We start from the raw sequence: 16,598 nt of genomic DNA on the forward strand, positions 1-16,598 counted from the left end.
CTGTGAACTGTACTTGAGCTCAGACTGTGATGAATGGAAAAGGCCTGGTTGGCTCGAAGCCATCTTAAATCAGCTAAATTAGCTCTGTGTGTGTGTACGTACGGGTTTGAGGGGATGTCTATAATCAGGTTAATAGGAACAGGAAATGGAGCTTCTCTGAGAGATGGAGAGGGGTAACAGAGGAAGTAGAGAAAGGGGTGAGGGAGTAACAGGGGGGATAATATTTCTTGGCTGGGATTCCAGTGTATGACTCTGCAGGTCTGCTTCTCTCTCTCTCTCTCTCTATGTCTCTGTCTAGCTCTCTTTACCAGGGGGGAGTGTAGAAAGTGTAATCTCATATGAAATCGAGGCGATTAACATCTAAACATGACTGGATGATGACTGGCAGCAGTGTGTTTTTGTAAGTCCTCTGTTTATAAGACGAGCAGCGAGAGGAGCTGGAAACAGACCTAATTACATGTAATTCATGCATCTAATCCTCCCTGAGTTATGGTCCACATGCATGCACCGATCCCTGTGTGCGTTGCTCTCCGTGTCTTCTTCTACCGAGCGTGTCCTGTTAGCATGAACTTTCTGTCTTTTTAGGGTTCATTTATTCATCTGTAGAATAATAATAAACTGATACATTAAAAAAAAAGAAAGTACAGGTGGTTCGTCCAATCACCTGCCAAGTATTTTTAGGAAAACAGCCCTTTTTTATACAGTTTCCAAGGATGACTTTTTTTGATATTTTGACCCGATGATGATGGTATGAAACGTCAGAGCATCACCAGAGTTATTACAGTTGATCCTGAGGGGGAACGTGAATATGTGTATCAAATGTCATGGCAGTCCCTCCAATAACGGTGGCGTTAGAGGAAGCCAAAGTCATCAGGACTGATTCTCTCGGGACCATGAATGTGTCCACAAAATTTCATATTAAATCAAACAAGCGTATACATATTTAAGACTGGACCTAAGTGGCGCACCGACTGACTGAGCCGTCATTGCTTGATCTCCGATCTCCAGCGTGGCTAAAACGTCTGTAATTACTGTGGGAGCCGAGTCCAGACGCCATATGGTAGCTCTCTATTTTGTTTGGGTCAGACACATCAGCGACAAAACATCATCATCAAAGAACAAATAGCTGCTTTTTTATTTGCGTCTCCATGTATGTGGTCTCTGTCTGCACGTTCTTTTTATAAACCCACTGTTCCTCTGCCCCTCTGCACTCCCTCACAAGGCCGGGAATTGAATAAATTACGCTGGAGGAATTCCCTGCCTAGGTCGGTATAAAGAGTGTCATTGTAGTGGCGGCACAATGAGACATGGATGGATTTATATAGAGCCTCTGTGATATATACTCAGCTCCGTGACAGACGGACGCAGACTGTGCAGAGAGCAGAGAGGAAGCCATTGTCCTGCAGGTCAGACTGGACTCCGACCAAAGTGCTTCACGGTGATGTTTGAAATTCCTCCAGTGTCCTCCAAAATGACTCTCATACAGTTCATCGTCATCTCGGTTAACCATCTCTATACAACTAAATATCTTCAATATCATCTGATTTATATAAATATTGTGGCTAAATTATCAAAATATCTATTATTTATAAATGAATCTATTACTGGATCTGTTTATTTTTCATTTCTGGGTTGCATCTTGACTGTTTTCATTAAGAATGTTTATTAAAGCGGACCTTCTACTTATTGACATGGCTTCCATATATGAGAAAATTCATACAAATGTCTCTTATTTCAGGATTTGATTATTTATTAATCCCTCAGTTTATTTAATCCAAACTCACACAGCAGTGCAGCAGATAAAGCAGGTCTCAGTTACCTCATTCTGTGTAGTAAACAACATTCTCTTGCATTCTGTTTAACCTTTTTCTTTCCCTCCGGTCCTGCAGTGCTGCTGGCCTGTGTGTTGTCCTTCAACGTGGACCAGAAAAATGGTTTGTCGTTCAGCGGGCCGCTGGAGGACATGTTTGGCTACACCGTGCAGCAGTTTGAGAACAGCGAGGGGAAATGGTGAGAGTCTTAACATTCATCTTTCATTACGACACAATTTCCTCCTCGTCTCACAGGTGCTGATTGAAACACGAGTCCGTTTCAGACGTGAACAAGAAAAAGTTTTCCAAACACCGAACGCTGTGAATGAACCAGTTTTGAGTTGTTGAGGCGCTGATCAGTGCTGGTCAGTTCTTTCTCCATGACTCGACTTTGGCTTGAGCAAAATCCCACCATTTAAGGAAACACAAGTGGAAATGCTGGAAGGTCGAAAGCAAAAACAACAACAAAATATCGAAAAAAAATTTTGACGCTTGGCTGCGGTGGAAAAGTTGTCCTGTTAATAAAAGCAAACAGCGATGGAGACAGACTTATCCAATGTGTCATGACATACGTGAAGCATGATGACGTTTTCCACACTGTTTTCATTCATTTGAGGTTTGACTGGATATCCCTGCACCTCTTCTTCTGAAATGGTTTGATGGCTTTCGACCACCAGCTCGATACACCCAACTCCTAATATTTGCGAAGCAGCAGAAGATGGAAACACACATTCATTGGCATTTTCGTTTCGGATGTATGCTGGACTACAACGTGCAGGCGAAGGTGTTTAACAAGCGGTATCAACATTTTTGTGTTTCCTCAAAAAACTCACACCTCTGCTCTGGTGGTCCTCATCATCGTTAACTTTTCCGAAAACCTTTTTAAAGAGAGGCCTGGCAAAAACAAATGTTCTTGCTTAAGAACATTTTATTAAACCGAGAGCTGCGGTTCAGTTTAATTCAAATCCACAACATTAACAAAAGGGAAAAACCCCAAATTCACCTGTAAAACATGAAGCGAAGGAGAGCACACCAGCTGCTGCTGTAATGAGGATCTTTCCTTTACTACTTCTGTTGTTAACCATAAACTGCCCACCAGAGTATCCACACACCAGCCTTTAAACACACTGAAACCAAGCGTCCGTGGCTCCTTTCTGAAACTGTCTGGGAGCACATTTTTAAAAACCCCGTTAAAAGCTATTAGAGTGTGGTTAATGGCTCTCTTCTCGACATCTCTCCTCCGGTTACTCCAACCTGTTGCAACACTGATTCCTTCCCACATATCTGTACCTGGTGCGGCTCTGCAGTAATGATCTTATCAAGCCCTTATGAGATCAGTTACGGTAACTCACTCACCGCTAATCAGTGGAGCCAGATGTGACTGAACCTCCAAACTGTTCTCTGGAAACACATTGGCTCCGATTGATCTCCAGATAGCACTATTTTGTTCCCGCTCACAGAAAAGTATCACCCACACTTGTTTGAGCGATAAGAGCCCGATTGGAGGAGTTGTTCGTGAGAAACGAATCGGGCGAAGCAGGCAGAGAGCAGAGGCGTGAACGGTAACAGATGACTGAAAGAAAATAAAGAGATAAAACAGAGCGATGGAGAGAGTTGAAGGTAATAAAACTGGAGATGATATGTAGCTCGCACTGCGTCCATGTGGGAGACTATTATGGTTGACTAACACGGCAATCACGGGATGATGTAACACGCAGGTTGCCACAACTGGGAGGTGACTGATTAGCCACAGATGTCTCCCCTCGACCTCCAACCTTCAGCTCTTCACTGCACCTAAGCAGTGCGGAAAGGTGGGTCGGCCACACAGAGAAAATGTGGCGGAGACAATTCAGAGAAACAACATCCAGTTAGTTGCAACTAACTCTGGATCGCACCATGAGTCCGTCTCTTCTCATAAGACTCTCATGAAACTGTCATGTTGTTGAGTTGATAAGCTAGGCTGCAAAAAATCCCTGACAAATAAACAAGTTTTTATTTGTTTATGTACAGTAGAGAATGTATGAGATCTCTTGGGAAGTTTGCTATCAAACTAAGAAAATCTGAAGGAAAATGACTTGATAAGATTTCTTGGAAGCAGCATAAGAATTCTGAACACTCTCTGACCTCCGATAAATAGTAGTTATGGAAAAACATGCTAATTTGCTTTCTTGCAGAGAGTTGAATGAGAAGATCAACACCACTTCATCTTGGGGAAGGAGACGGTTGGTTTGCACCCTGTCCGAACTGCAATCCGTTAAATACGCACTCTGTTACGTCATGCATCAGCTGTGCGCTGGAAATCAGATTGGAAACATAAACACTCATGTAAAAGATGGATTTTGCTCAAATAGCCTATCTAGGTTTGTACTTTTCAAAAAGAAAACACACATTATAGATACTACTTATACTGTGATGTTTCAGTGTTTCTCTACCGGAAATGACATAGAGCAAGTGTTGACACTTTCAGCTCTCTGTCGATCTCATTAGTTTTGCAGCGAAGAACCGGAAAAATGACATTTTGAAAATACATGAAAAGTCAGAGGGTCACTAAGATCATTATTAATCCTCTGGACACTATGAATGTCTGCACAAACCTTCATGGCAATCCATCAAATATTTATTGGGATGTTTCAGTCTGAAACAAGATGGTGGCCCGACTGACCTGCCATCCCTAAAAATCCCGACCATTTTGACCTTTTTGTACTGATGACAGATGAGCTGAGAAACTACACACACATCATTTATAGAAGAATTAAAAGAATAATGTCTCACCTTGTTGAGTATTTGTCATGAATCAATCAATAACGTCGTGGTGTTTCTCACAGGCAGCGGAGAGTGTGTTGTCGTTCCACTCCGTGTCTCGCTGTAGATGACCAGGGCCCATTTAAGTTCAGGAATGTTAATAAGCCCGAGTGTTTGGACGAAGGCAGATGACCGACTCTTTTTAGCATCAGTTAACTGACGGAGTGACACGATGTTATGAAACTCACACTCACACATGTGTGTGTAGCACAGGCGGGCGTGCAGGCATGTGCATACTGTACATACATGTCGAGTTCAGACACACGCACACACACACACACACACACTCTCTCTCTGAACAAGATACAATAAAACTGCACCAATCTCCAAACATCTGCAACATATCACACATTAGTATGTAATAAGGTTAAAATTAAGTGTTTTTTTTATTACAAAATGATTAGACAGCCATGATTTATAAGCCAATTATAATAAACTGTAACAGCTTTATCTGCCAATCAGCTGTTTATGTTTAATTTAACTCTAAAAGTGTAATTAAGGCAAATCTAAATTGTTGTGAAATTTAAAAAGTCACTCAGCGCTTCCAGCCTGCCAATGTTTAATTTCTGCAATAACATTTGGGTTGTGCTTGTTATCACAATTGTAAAACTGTGATGCGGCTGTGTGGCTGTTGGCAGGATTTCTAACGAACCAATCACAACTCTTCTTTATTTGCTCAGGGTTCTGATTGGGTCGCCACTGTCGGGTCAGCCGGCCAGACGGACAGGAGACGTCTACAAGTGCCCTGTGGGGAAGGAGGACAACACGTGTGTCAAACTGGAGCTGCCCAGTAAGAACACCGAGTGCATGTTGTGTCTGTTTGAATGCTTGTTAAAGGGTCGCTCCGCCAATTTTACACATTAAAGTGTGTTTACAGGTCTGAGGGAGTTCGACTGTATATGTGTACAAGAAGTTAAATGCCCTTTGTGGATCCAGAGGAAGCTGCATGTAATCTGATAAATTACCTCCAGTGATGTCTCACAGTGGCTAAGTTGCATTGTGGGTAATGTAGGCGGCAGGTTTTAAAAAGCAGTTCACTGCTCTAGCATTGCTCTCCTATAACACTGTTGGACTCATTATGGACCGTTTAAAAAGGAGAACCAGAGATATCACCTTTTTTTCCCACACATTCTTCTTCCTCTTCAAACCCTGGTGCCTACATTACCCACAATGCAACACATGCACAATTTATGCAGCTTCCTCTGGAGCCACAAAAGGCTTTGTACTACGTTTTTTCGTATATGCAGTAATACCCTACAAAACCTGTAAACACATTTTAAAGGTGCAATATGTAACAACTGGCTGTGGAAATCATACTCCATTAGCTAGTTAGCTAATGGGTCTGTTTGCTGACTCTGACCAGACTGGACGCTCACAGCTCTGAGGAAGTGTCGGTGTTTACACGGCTAGCTGGCTAGCATGCTATCTTCAGTAGATCTCTGAAACACATACAAAGGCGTCTCTGACACGTCAACTGTTAAAATTAAATTCTTACATATTGCATATTACATATTTTTGGACAAAACAAGACCAGTGGAACAGGCATTTTTCACTATCTTTACACATTGATTAATCTTGAAAATCATTGTGACGTTATTCAATGAAGAAAACTAGTAGTTGCAGCCCTAATATGTACTGTATTGTGGACAGTTTCTGTGTATTTGTACTACTGTATGTTTAAATCTACTGTATATCTGACTGGGTCTCATGGGGAGGAAGTGAGTCCCATCAGAACAGGAAGACAGTAAATAAACAAGGTTTTAATGTTTCATCCTTCCAATTATATCTTCATTAAACAGACAAACACAACTTAGCTCCCGGTCAGCAGTCCACAAAGCTTCTATTAGTGCTGTAAGCTGGTGTGTACAGTAGAGCTGCACACTAACTCTGAGCTCAGGGATTAAGACTTTTCAACACCGCTGTTCACACCTCAGATTTACAGTTCTCCTGATGTTGGTAATTACAGACTTAAAGTGCTGATAATACAGTCACAGCTGGAGGTAATACTCTCCCTCTGACTAGTGCAGAGTTTGTTTTATCTTGTATGTTTGAGACAAGCAAAAGCCGAAAATCTCACAAACTCAAGTTTAGTCTGGGAAACATCCCTCGGGAATCGATTGAGTCTGGCAGCTGGAGCCAGAGCACTTTAACTCAGATTTGGTGGATACATGATGCAAAATCCAAGCAGTTAGAGTTGAAGTTGATGTCTGATTGAAGGAAACTGCTTGTCAGTCACATCTCAGCAGAGTAATTTCAGTCTATGCCCGCTGACGACGCCCTACTCTCCCATTGCCAGGCCTGTCTCCACAAGGTTTAGACTAATCCAGCACAGGAGAGAAAAGTGCCAAACCATAATGAGCAAAGTTAAATTTGTGTGGTTGTCATGTTGTAATTTTTTATCATGTTTCCATCAATGAATATAAAAAGTGGTTAGACCAGGACTATTATGCATGATGAAATTCTACAATATGTTTACACTCTGTTTGGAAAATTGGATCCAAATGACAAACAATAAACATGATCTGCACAATTGCAAATTCAGGCTGCAGACTTGCAGGCTGAAGAAGTACTTAACAATGGAGGATGTCTTAATATGCTGATCTTATACTTTTTTATATAAATATATTAAATAATAAAATATTAAACATTAAATAAAAGCAACAAACCACATTTGAAAAAATATATAATTCTGTTATTTTCAAGTTCACTCTGTTTATAGTGCTGTGAAACCGTCTTATACATTCTTATGGGTTTTGTCTTTATTGCTTTTAGCTAACTGGACTAACAATTTTAAGTTGTTAAAACTTTTTAGCTTGTATAACGTAAATTTAATACTCTAAAGTTTCAAATGTACAGTGCACCACTGCTGATATCCGACTCACTGTCACTTCTCTCCGACTGCACTTCCCCAAAGTCATAATATTGGTCAGAGCCGCTGTAAATCGCCTCCTTACTGTATCCTCCGTCGGTCTTGGAGGCTGTGTTCAATCCCAGTTCGGTGTTCAGCTGTGTGAACTCTCACACCAGACTGAGCTGGCCTCTTCGCCATTGGTGACTCCTCTTCTGATCTGCCGTCCCGGTCTGGACAAACTCTAGTGCAACTACCTCCATGGCTAGCTGAGCTAATTATCTAATGTTAGCTAGCTACAGTCAAGGATAGCAAGTAAAGAGAAGCAGTTATCGGATACTCTGGTGATAAGCTGTTTCTGGCTGTATTTTACAAAAAACACCTTTGAGTGAAAGCCACTTTACAAATGGCCTCTGACCTGTAATTTTCTTTAATTTTCAAAAGGTCATCCAAGACCAAGAGGGATTGTGTGATAAGTGATTTGTTCTGATAGTTATCTAAAGTTCACAGTTCATTGAAGACAAAGCGTTTATTTTCCTCTGCTGCTCCACAGAGCTGCTCTCAGTCCCACGTGGATGTGTCATGAGGTGCAGGATCTTAGTCCATGTCACTCATTTTATCAGATAGTATAAGAAATAAGGCTACATTAAAACCAGCTTATTTCACAACAGAGTGTTATTGTGGTGTGTGAGATAAAACTGTATAAAACTCGAGTGAAGTGATAAAAGGATCTGCTCATCAGTTTTTCTCAGGAGGCAGAGGAAGGAAATATGGATAAAGCGGGGAAACTGTATTGACACAGATAAAAAATGCGACTAAACTTACGTCATTAAAGTTCATCACACCAAACTTCTAACTACTAACAGTCCTGGTGCATGTCTCTTCAAAGGAGAGCGCATGCCAAAGTCATAACTGGCTGCTAATGAGAATCAGCAATGTTTGAATATCAAAAATCCCCCAAGAGCTCGATTCAAAATTGAAATGGCATGTGAATGAGTGGGAGAATATGTGGGTCCCCAAGGACAGAAAAGTAAAGCATTTCCAAATTGAAGCGATAGTTTGTCATAACATGCTAATTTTAGCCACATGTTGTGATTGCTTAATGATTCGAATCCTCTCCTTCTCCGTCCCTGCAGCTACGATGTTTATCAACAAAACATTTTGTTTGGTTCTCTGTTTCCCTTATTAATTACAATAAGCTACACACCGAGGGATAGTATGGAAAAGTAATGAAACATGCTATAATTAGCCACATGTCAGTGGTTATTACGTCTAGAAAAAAGTATCAAAAGGAGGTCGAGCGGTTCTCTTCCTATGGGAAAATACTGAAGAGGAATTTTCTCCAGCTGTTCCTTCTCTCAGTTCCTCTCTCTCTCTCTCTCTCTCTGTGTTTGTCTCACTCTGTTTATTCATCCATATTTTTTTTTTTTTTTTAGAAAACACAACGGTCCCGAACTTACACGAAGTCAAAGAGAACATGACCATGGGAACCACGCTGGTGACCAATCCCAACGGAGGATTTCTGGTAAGAGGGAAGCTGCTCTGATATATAAACGCGCTATACAGTAAATCCTCCATCACATCCTCCAATGCAAAAGGAGAACTGCATATTTTCTGCAAGAAACTGGGCAGCAAGTATATGTTCTCTGGACCTTTGCTCTCTATGGAAACAGTGGGCTCGACCCTCCGTGTTTCCCAGTGAGGCTTCATGTCCTGGGAATGTAACAGGATGCTGTGAATCAACTGCATAAATGCAGAAATGTATGTGTGTGGGAGGTTGTCACGCCTTCTAGGTTTATGAACTCCAGTAAAACTTTATTTGAGCATGAGTATAAGATTATCAGGGTGTGAAAATGACAGAAACCCCAGACTAGTGGTTAATAAATCTATTTAAATTTACGCAACTTGTTATTTGGTTGAAGGAAATATAATGTTGGACTGCGATGGCAGGTCCTGTATCTCTGGACGTATAGCTTTTTGGTCTGAAAGGTGAAGCCAATCTGGAAGTGCTTTAAACCTTCATTCTTTTTAATGGCCAGCGGGGGAAGTCTCCACTGGTTGCAAAAAGAAGCTGGATTGTATGTAAGCTTATGAGAAAAATGACCGACAATGAGCTTATGGTCTCAATTGCTATTTTCAAGTCTTTTTCAATAAAGCTTGGTGTTCATTATGGTCCCATTTGAAGTAAAATACTTCAGGGTGTGTCTACCTCGCGACTGACAAGATGCTAGCTCGGCATTTCATCAGGGTCTCGGGCAGATCTAATTCGAGTGTCCTCCCCAGCTCCACCCTCGCGCCCAAATATGGTCACTCGTTGCTCCAAAAAACAAGACGGCGTCGGCGATAATGCCAAACTTGAGGCTCTAAAATAATAGACCACTAACCATGGTGGGTCTACACTTGTGTTAACATAGCTGCAGACTCTTGTTCTTGTACAACTCCAGTATCCCTCCTGATGTAAGAAAAGCACTGAAGTTGTGCAGCGTGCAGGGGAATCTGAGGAAATGAGGCTGAAGGATTAATAGTTGTAATTCAATTTTCCAGTTATTGTTGGTAATTTTAAAGCCTGGACTTCCTTGCAGACTCAGATTCTATGTTTCTCTCCTCTCTTTTTCTCTCTTGGAGAAGTAAAGTATGAAGGGATCTATGGTGGTTTTTAATAGTCTCTGTGTAATCCTCAGTTTTAGTAGATCTTTCCTCTTCGGTAGCCCTGAACCTCCTCTCACCCATGACCTCATACTGGTGGAAAACTAACCAGTTGTAGTTTCTCAAGCAACTCAGTTTGTTTCTGTGTGTGTTTCCTGTCTCCACAGGCCTGTGGTCCTCAGTATGGCTACATGTGCGGGCAGCAGCAGTATATCTCAGGAGTTTGTGCGAATGTCAGCTCTTCCTTCCAGGTCCTAAACTCTATGGCACCAGCCGTGCAAGGTACGCAGCCTCACAAAATAAGACACAGCAGATCAACAAGGGAGAACATGACGGCGATCCACACAAATTGCCTGTCGGGGATAAGAGATTATAATCTACTCCTCATAGTAGTACCACCCAAGATCCTGACATCACACTCACCCTCACTCAGCCGAGAGGGAGATTAGAGCATTCTTCTTAATGTAAACTTGTCTGCGACCTCATCCCTCTCCAGCCCCGCCCAGCCCAGCCCTTCTGCTGGGTTGTATGCCCAAGTTAGGAGACAGTTTACTGGGGCTGCATTCTGTTGCCCAGGAAGGAAACAGCCTCGAAAGGACCGGAGAGTAAACAGTCTACAGCCAATTTCTCTTCCTGTTTCTCTTTCTCTGGTTCTTTCAGTATTACTTTCACTGATACTGAACAAACACACACACAAGACTGATCACAAAGTGCTGCTATAACTCGTTAAAATGACTTTGAGTATAATATCCCAGGTCTTTAATTGAAGTAAATAGTGCAGCCTTTAGTGACTTTTTGGCTTTCTTTATTCACATGAGACAACCTAATTACATTTTTGAAAGAGTTTTGAACGAACGATTAAATTAGCCCGTTTTAGGCCAATCACTTAATGTCTAATGGATCAGTACCCTGGAAATACATCTTATGAAATGAGACGGATGTGATAATTTAAGCTTATTAACCTTCCATTACTTTCCCAAACATACAGTAAGTGTTACAATTGTTTCATTTGTTGGCTGGACGTAGCTTCATATTTAGTGTAGTGTTTTTTCTCAGTGTGCCTAACAATTCAAACTTTCAGTTATTAAAGGATTCATTCACCTAAAAATGAGAAATCACTTGTTATCTACTCACCCTCGTGCGGATGGAAAGTTGGGTTGAAGAGAAGCATTCTCCTAAACAACTGAAGTAGATAGAGACTTTTTTAAAAATCTAAGAAAACAGCCAAAACGAACCCCCATTAAATGGCTCCATACAGCTCATCCAGCGTAATCCAAGTCTCCTGAAGGCATGAGATCCTAAATTGATTTGAGGAGAAGTTATCTACGCTCTTGATACACGGTCGAGCTTGTGCACCCACTTCAGACAGAGCGTGCGCTGATGCTTTTTGCTTAGCAGCTACGGTGAAGACTTTGGGTGTAAATGTTGTCTTTTGAAATCAGTTTGGGACCTCAGGGCTTCCGAAGACTTGGAATAGACCGGATGAGCCGGTCGGAGCCATATTATGCTTTTATTTCAGTTGTTTTTAATCCTTTAAAACAAGTCCCCATCTACTTTGGTTGTTTAGGAGGATGCCGCAACGCTGTTTTTTCTGTAAAGCTCCAGAAATGAACGAAGAGTAGATAGTGACTGAATTTTCATTTTTGTGTGAACTTATCCTTTAATATGTGCTTTTTTTGAAAAATGTTTATGCAACAAAAACCACAAGACTAATGAATTAATTCCTGACCCGCGGGTTGGGAAGCACTGCTCTTCATTATTACAGTTTGGAGATCCTGTTGTGTGTCTCCTGTGGGCACAAACAGGAGTAAACAGGAAGGGGACTGGATGTGTTGCATAATCTAATTTCTCTCTTTTGAGGGAAATCAGATATTTTAGAGACACCAGCCATCCATCTTCGGAAAAGTATAAAGATGTGCTTAAAGCACAACTCATAGACCAAACTTACAATATAGTGAGCTGTGATTTCTTGTTTCAGAGTGTGCGAAGGAGCTGGACATTGTGATCGTTCTGGATGGATCCAACAGTATCTACCCCTGGAGCAGCATCGTCGATTTTCTGCAACGTTTCATTGCGAAGATTGACATCGGGCCTAAACTCTCACAGGTCAGCTCCATGAATAACAAAAGGATTTCATGAAAAAAATATATTTCATAATGAAATATTGTAATTATAATCACGTCTTAAACATATGAGTTTCTGTAGTGTTAAACTCCAGGCTGTGGAATCAGATGGGATGGATAAATACGTGGATGAATGGACGAGTTATGTAAAATAAGACTGACATAGAAAAAGGAATATATTAGCTGTTTCATATTATGTTTAATGACTTAAGTGCCCTCTATTATGGAATTTTCCGCTTGGTGCCAACAGCAGGAATAACCGTAAGATGTCCTTCATGAAGCAGACTTTATGAACTGAAGCCTTTTCAGTCTTTAAAGTAATTTTAGCCTTTCTCTTACTAAGTTATACCTTCAGTATATTTCTGTTCTCTTTGCTTGGATCGCACTTCGAATGGGTGGTTAGTTTTTATTATGGTTACGATGATCTGGCCTGGGGCTTGTGGAGTTTTCCAGAGGGAAACACTGGAAAGACTTCTCCCTGTGCAGCTCAGCGGTTGTAAGTCACATCTTCCATGGCTGCTGAAGTCCTCTGCCTTCTGTATAAAGAACATTGTGTCATATCAACCCCACCAGACCCGACCACATCCTCAGCAGACTGTCTGGGAGGGGAGGCAGAGCAGTGAAGAGCATAGAAGGAGAGAGAAGGAAAAAGAGTCAATGTATGATAACGTTTATATGAAAATGTGTGTGTTTTCCAGGTGGGCATTGTGTCCTACGGTGAGACTGTGACTCACCGTGTCAACCTGAGCCAGTTTGACAACACTAGAGATCTGCTGGACTTCGTCAAAGACCTTCCTCAGCAAACTGGGTTCAAGACCATGACGTTCCTGGGCATTGACACTGCCAGGTACCACATATGAACCCCTCCCTCACATTTGGGCTAGCCTGGAAACGCTGGGCCACCATACAAGCCACACAACCTGGCAGGGTTTAATAGGCATTTGAAGGAGACAGTGATATTTCTGTTGCTGACTCAGCAAGGCTCCTTAACTTAGACATCAACATGAAGGGTTCATATTGGTACAAGACATCTCTCACTGGGCTGTCATTGGACAGATTTCTCCTAAACTATCAAACAGAAGTTTCCCGATGCCAACATGTATTCGATCAAACATAGCTGGTAGTTTTTTGGCTCCAGAGGGAGCTGCAGAAAGTCACACCATAAGGTTAAATGAGGCCCGTGAGATGTTTCTAGCTGGAAGCAGTTTTTCCAGTAATTGTGTTTCTTTGGCTGAATTCTGAAAATTTCTTCCAATCAGGAAAGAGGCCTTCATGCCAGAGCGCGGTGCACGACCCGGGGTGAAGAAAGTCATGGTGATTGTGACTGATGGAGAGTCACACGACTTCTACAATCTGAAAAACGTCACCAAAGCCTGTGACGAAGATGACATCGAGAGGTTTGGCATTGCTGTGGGTACAAACTACCTTTGTGTTGTTTTCACAGATTGTGTTAGCGTGTGAACAGGCCTTTCATGCTCTTAGGAGGAAGGTTTGTGTTTGCCATACATGTTTCTGGAAAATCTTATTTGTTATTCATGAAAAGGGCAGCTTGAGAATGCAGATCATAGAAATCATAGTTACATAAAGACATTTTACTGTTGTGCTGAAAATTAGACTCATTAAATAAGCAACATAATTTGAATTATATTCAATAGTTAATACTGTTGTTTCTAGGTTTTGGGAGACTACAATCGTCAGAACAAAAGTTCAGAAGAAGTGCACAAGTTCATCAAAGAGATTGAGTCCATCTCCAGCGAGCCCTTACACGATCACTTCTTCAACGTGTCTGATGAGGTGGCCTTGCTGACCATTGTGGATGCTTTGGGGAACAAGATTTTTGCCTTGGAAGGTAAATGCAAAACATGAACACTGCATGCTCACACTTAAATATTTTGACCTACCTCAGTCCTCGGACACCCAACAGCTTTAAAGGAATAATGAGACATTTTGAAAAACATGCTTATTCGCTTTCTTGCAGAGAGTTAGATTAGATTGAGATTGATACCAGTTTAACGCCTGCAGGTAAATATGAAACTACAACCAGCAGCTGGTTAGCTTAGCATAGCACGAAGACCATCCAAAGATAACATAATCCACCTACCAGACGATGACGATGTGTTGTGACTATTTCTTGGCCAGACTTCCTGTCGTGATGAAAGTTTAATGAGAGGATCGAAGCTACAGCCAGTTAGCTTAGCTTAGCTTAGCTTAACGCAAAGTTTAGAAACAGAGGAAAACAGCTAGCCAACATATTGGCATTTTTGATTGTAAAGAGGGCAAGGCTATTTCTTGTCTCTCTGCTAGAATGGTTTATGAAAAAGTGTGTTTTCCCAGAATGTCACAGTAATCCTTTAAATATATCAGTAGGTTATTTTCTTTACAAATACTCTCTTGATTCAACAGTTAATCAGCAATGTGGCACTGAGATACTAACAGCATGTCATTATTTCCTTTTTAATTTTTTTCAAAAGGTTAAAATGTTTTTTCCTTCCTCAGCTACGACCGGCAATTTCACCTCCTCCTTTGAGATGGAGATGTCCCAGGCTGGCTTTAGTGCACACACTTCTAAAGTAAGTCCAAATCGAATTATTTGTCACAGGAATGTACAAATACCATATTTGCAGTTGTAAAAGGCCATGACTGAGTTGAGTCTTATCTTTAGATCGTGTCCGTTGGCGTTTAGTGAAAAAAGGAACTGCTCGATGTGCGTGCGTGCGAGTGTTTGTGTAGGTGTGGATGTTTGGTCCATTAATGAACTCGTCCAGACACAAAGCCACAGTGTTATCGCTGGTGCATCTTCAACCCTTTGGTGATTCACCTCGGTCAGAAGTTTTCCAGACACAGACTCCCTCTGTCCTCTCTGCTCGCAGGCATCAGACTGACCGTGTTTGGTCTGATTGCATGAGAGTGTGCGAGCCAGACAGAGAAAAAAGAGCTGAAAAGGCAAACACGAGACACGTACGGCACGGACGACAGTCAGGGAGGTTGAATCAGATGTTTGTTCACTACCGTAAAAACAACGTGCTCGCCTTTAATCCCTCTCCACGCCTCTTGAATTAATTCATTAGGTATTTCCTACGTTTATTTAAAAACAAACAGGCTCCCCTCTTACGCCTCTCTTCCTGACTCACGTGTGTCACCGCCTCGACCGCTGTGCACACTGCCTCTGTGGCTCATTCAACCAAACAAAGCCAAAGAGCCTCTTGACGCAGTTAATTGTGAGTAATGATACATGTCACGTCCTGTGTGACCCCTCCTCTTCCTATTAGATAACTCTGTTTCCTGTAACCAGAAAAACGATTGATTGTGCGGTTCTATGTGTTGACTTGTATCTAAATGAGCTCATATTTACAGATGCAAGTTATTAGAGTACATCGATTTGTTGTGAAGTCAATAAAATATTATGAAATGGATATTTTGCTTGCAGAACTCTTTCTTGTAACAGAGTATTTGTGCATTGTGGTACATTACTGCTTCTACTAAAGTAAAGCATCAGAGCACAGCTTCCAAAATTGTGTTTTACATCATCACTAATACAGATTCTTTGCTATCATCTTATCTGGATGTTCCTGATATCAGCTCTGTTGTCTCCCGCAGGAAGGTGTGTTACTGGGAGCAGTGGGAGCATATGACTGGAATGGGACAGTGGTGATGCATACTGCCGAAAAAACAATCATTCCAGGAAAGAACCAGTTCTTCGACCCAAACGCCGAGGCCGGGTATGAACGTCTTGCTGGCTATATCGGTGAGATAACTCATAATGTCTTAATAGCCCTGAAGTTTTCTCGCTTCCAAGTTGAATTACAGTCACTTTATTACACTATATATTGACCCAGGTCCATTTTGTAACGTTCATTGCAACAGAGCTTCTTTTTCTTTTTCTACATAAAATTTCAGTCTGGCCTCTAGTTTTTATTTATTTATTTATTTTTTCATTTTACAGATTAAAGTTATCCTTTCTACTGTAGGTGTGCTTTGTGCTAACATTAGCCACTGAACGAGGCTGTTACTGCCTCCCTAGCTCTGTTCTTTGACTCACAGGCTATGTGCTTTGTGCTAACGTTAGCCGCTGAACAAGGCTGTTACTGCCGCAATAGCTCTGTTTTCCGACTCACAGGCTGTGTGCTTTGTGCTAATGTTAGCCGCTGAACAAGGCTGTTACTGCCGCACTAGCTCTGTTTTCCGACTCACAGGCTGTGTGCTTTGTGCTACCTGGTTAGCGGCTGAACAACAGTCTGTCACCGCTGCTACTGCTCATTTGTTCTTTGGCTCAGGGGCTGTGTACTTTGTGCTAATGAGTTAGCTAGCTGCTGAACAACAGGCTCAGGAAGTTTTCTACAAGTGGCACTCAGTGAGCACAGCGTATTG

General features: G+C 41.7%; 1 protein-coding gene across 1 annotated transcript in view; it reads left to right on the plus strand.

Moving 5' to 3' along the window:
* itga1 (integrin, alpha 1) overlaps nucleotides 1-16,598 on the plus strand; it is a 48,527-nt gene that overhangs the window by 18,297 nt on the left and 13,632 nt on the right. The window contains exons 2-11 of the mRNA XM_073478663.1: nucleotides 1,890-2,010; nucleotides 5,294-5,403; nucleotides 8,898-8,986; nucleotides 10,275-10,389; nucleotides 12,086-12,213; nucleotides 12,929-13,077; nucleotides 13,490-13,640; nucleotides 13,905-14,079; nucleotides 14,727-14,800; nucleotides 15,828-15,975. Of these exons, the coding sequence (XP_073334764.1) occupies nucleotides 1,890-2,010; nucleotides 5,294-5,403; nucleotides 8,898-8,986; nucleotides 10,275-10,389; nucleotides 12,086-12,213; nucleotides 12,929-13,077; nucleotides 13,490-13,640; nucleotides 13,905-14,079; nucleotides 14,727-14,800; nucleotides 15,828-15,975 (1,260 nt within the window). The remainder of the gene's footprint in view (nucleotides 1-1,889; nucleotides 2,011-5,293; nucleotides 5,404-8,897; nucleotides 8,987-10,274; nucleotides 10,390-12,085; nucleotides 12,214-12,928; nucleotides 13,078-13,489; nucleotides 13,641-13,904; nucleotides 14,080-14,726; nucleotides 14,801-15,827; nucleotides 15,976-16,598) is intronic.

The sequence above is a fragment of the Pagrus major genome, chromosome 12 (assembly GCF_040436345.1).
Source record: "Pagrus major chromosome 12, Pma_NU_1.0".
Taxonomy (NCBI): Eukaryota; Metazoa; Chordata; class Actinopteri; order Spariformes; family Sparidae; genus Pagrus; species Pagrus major.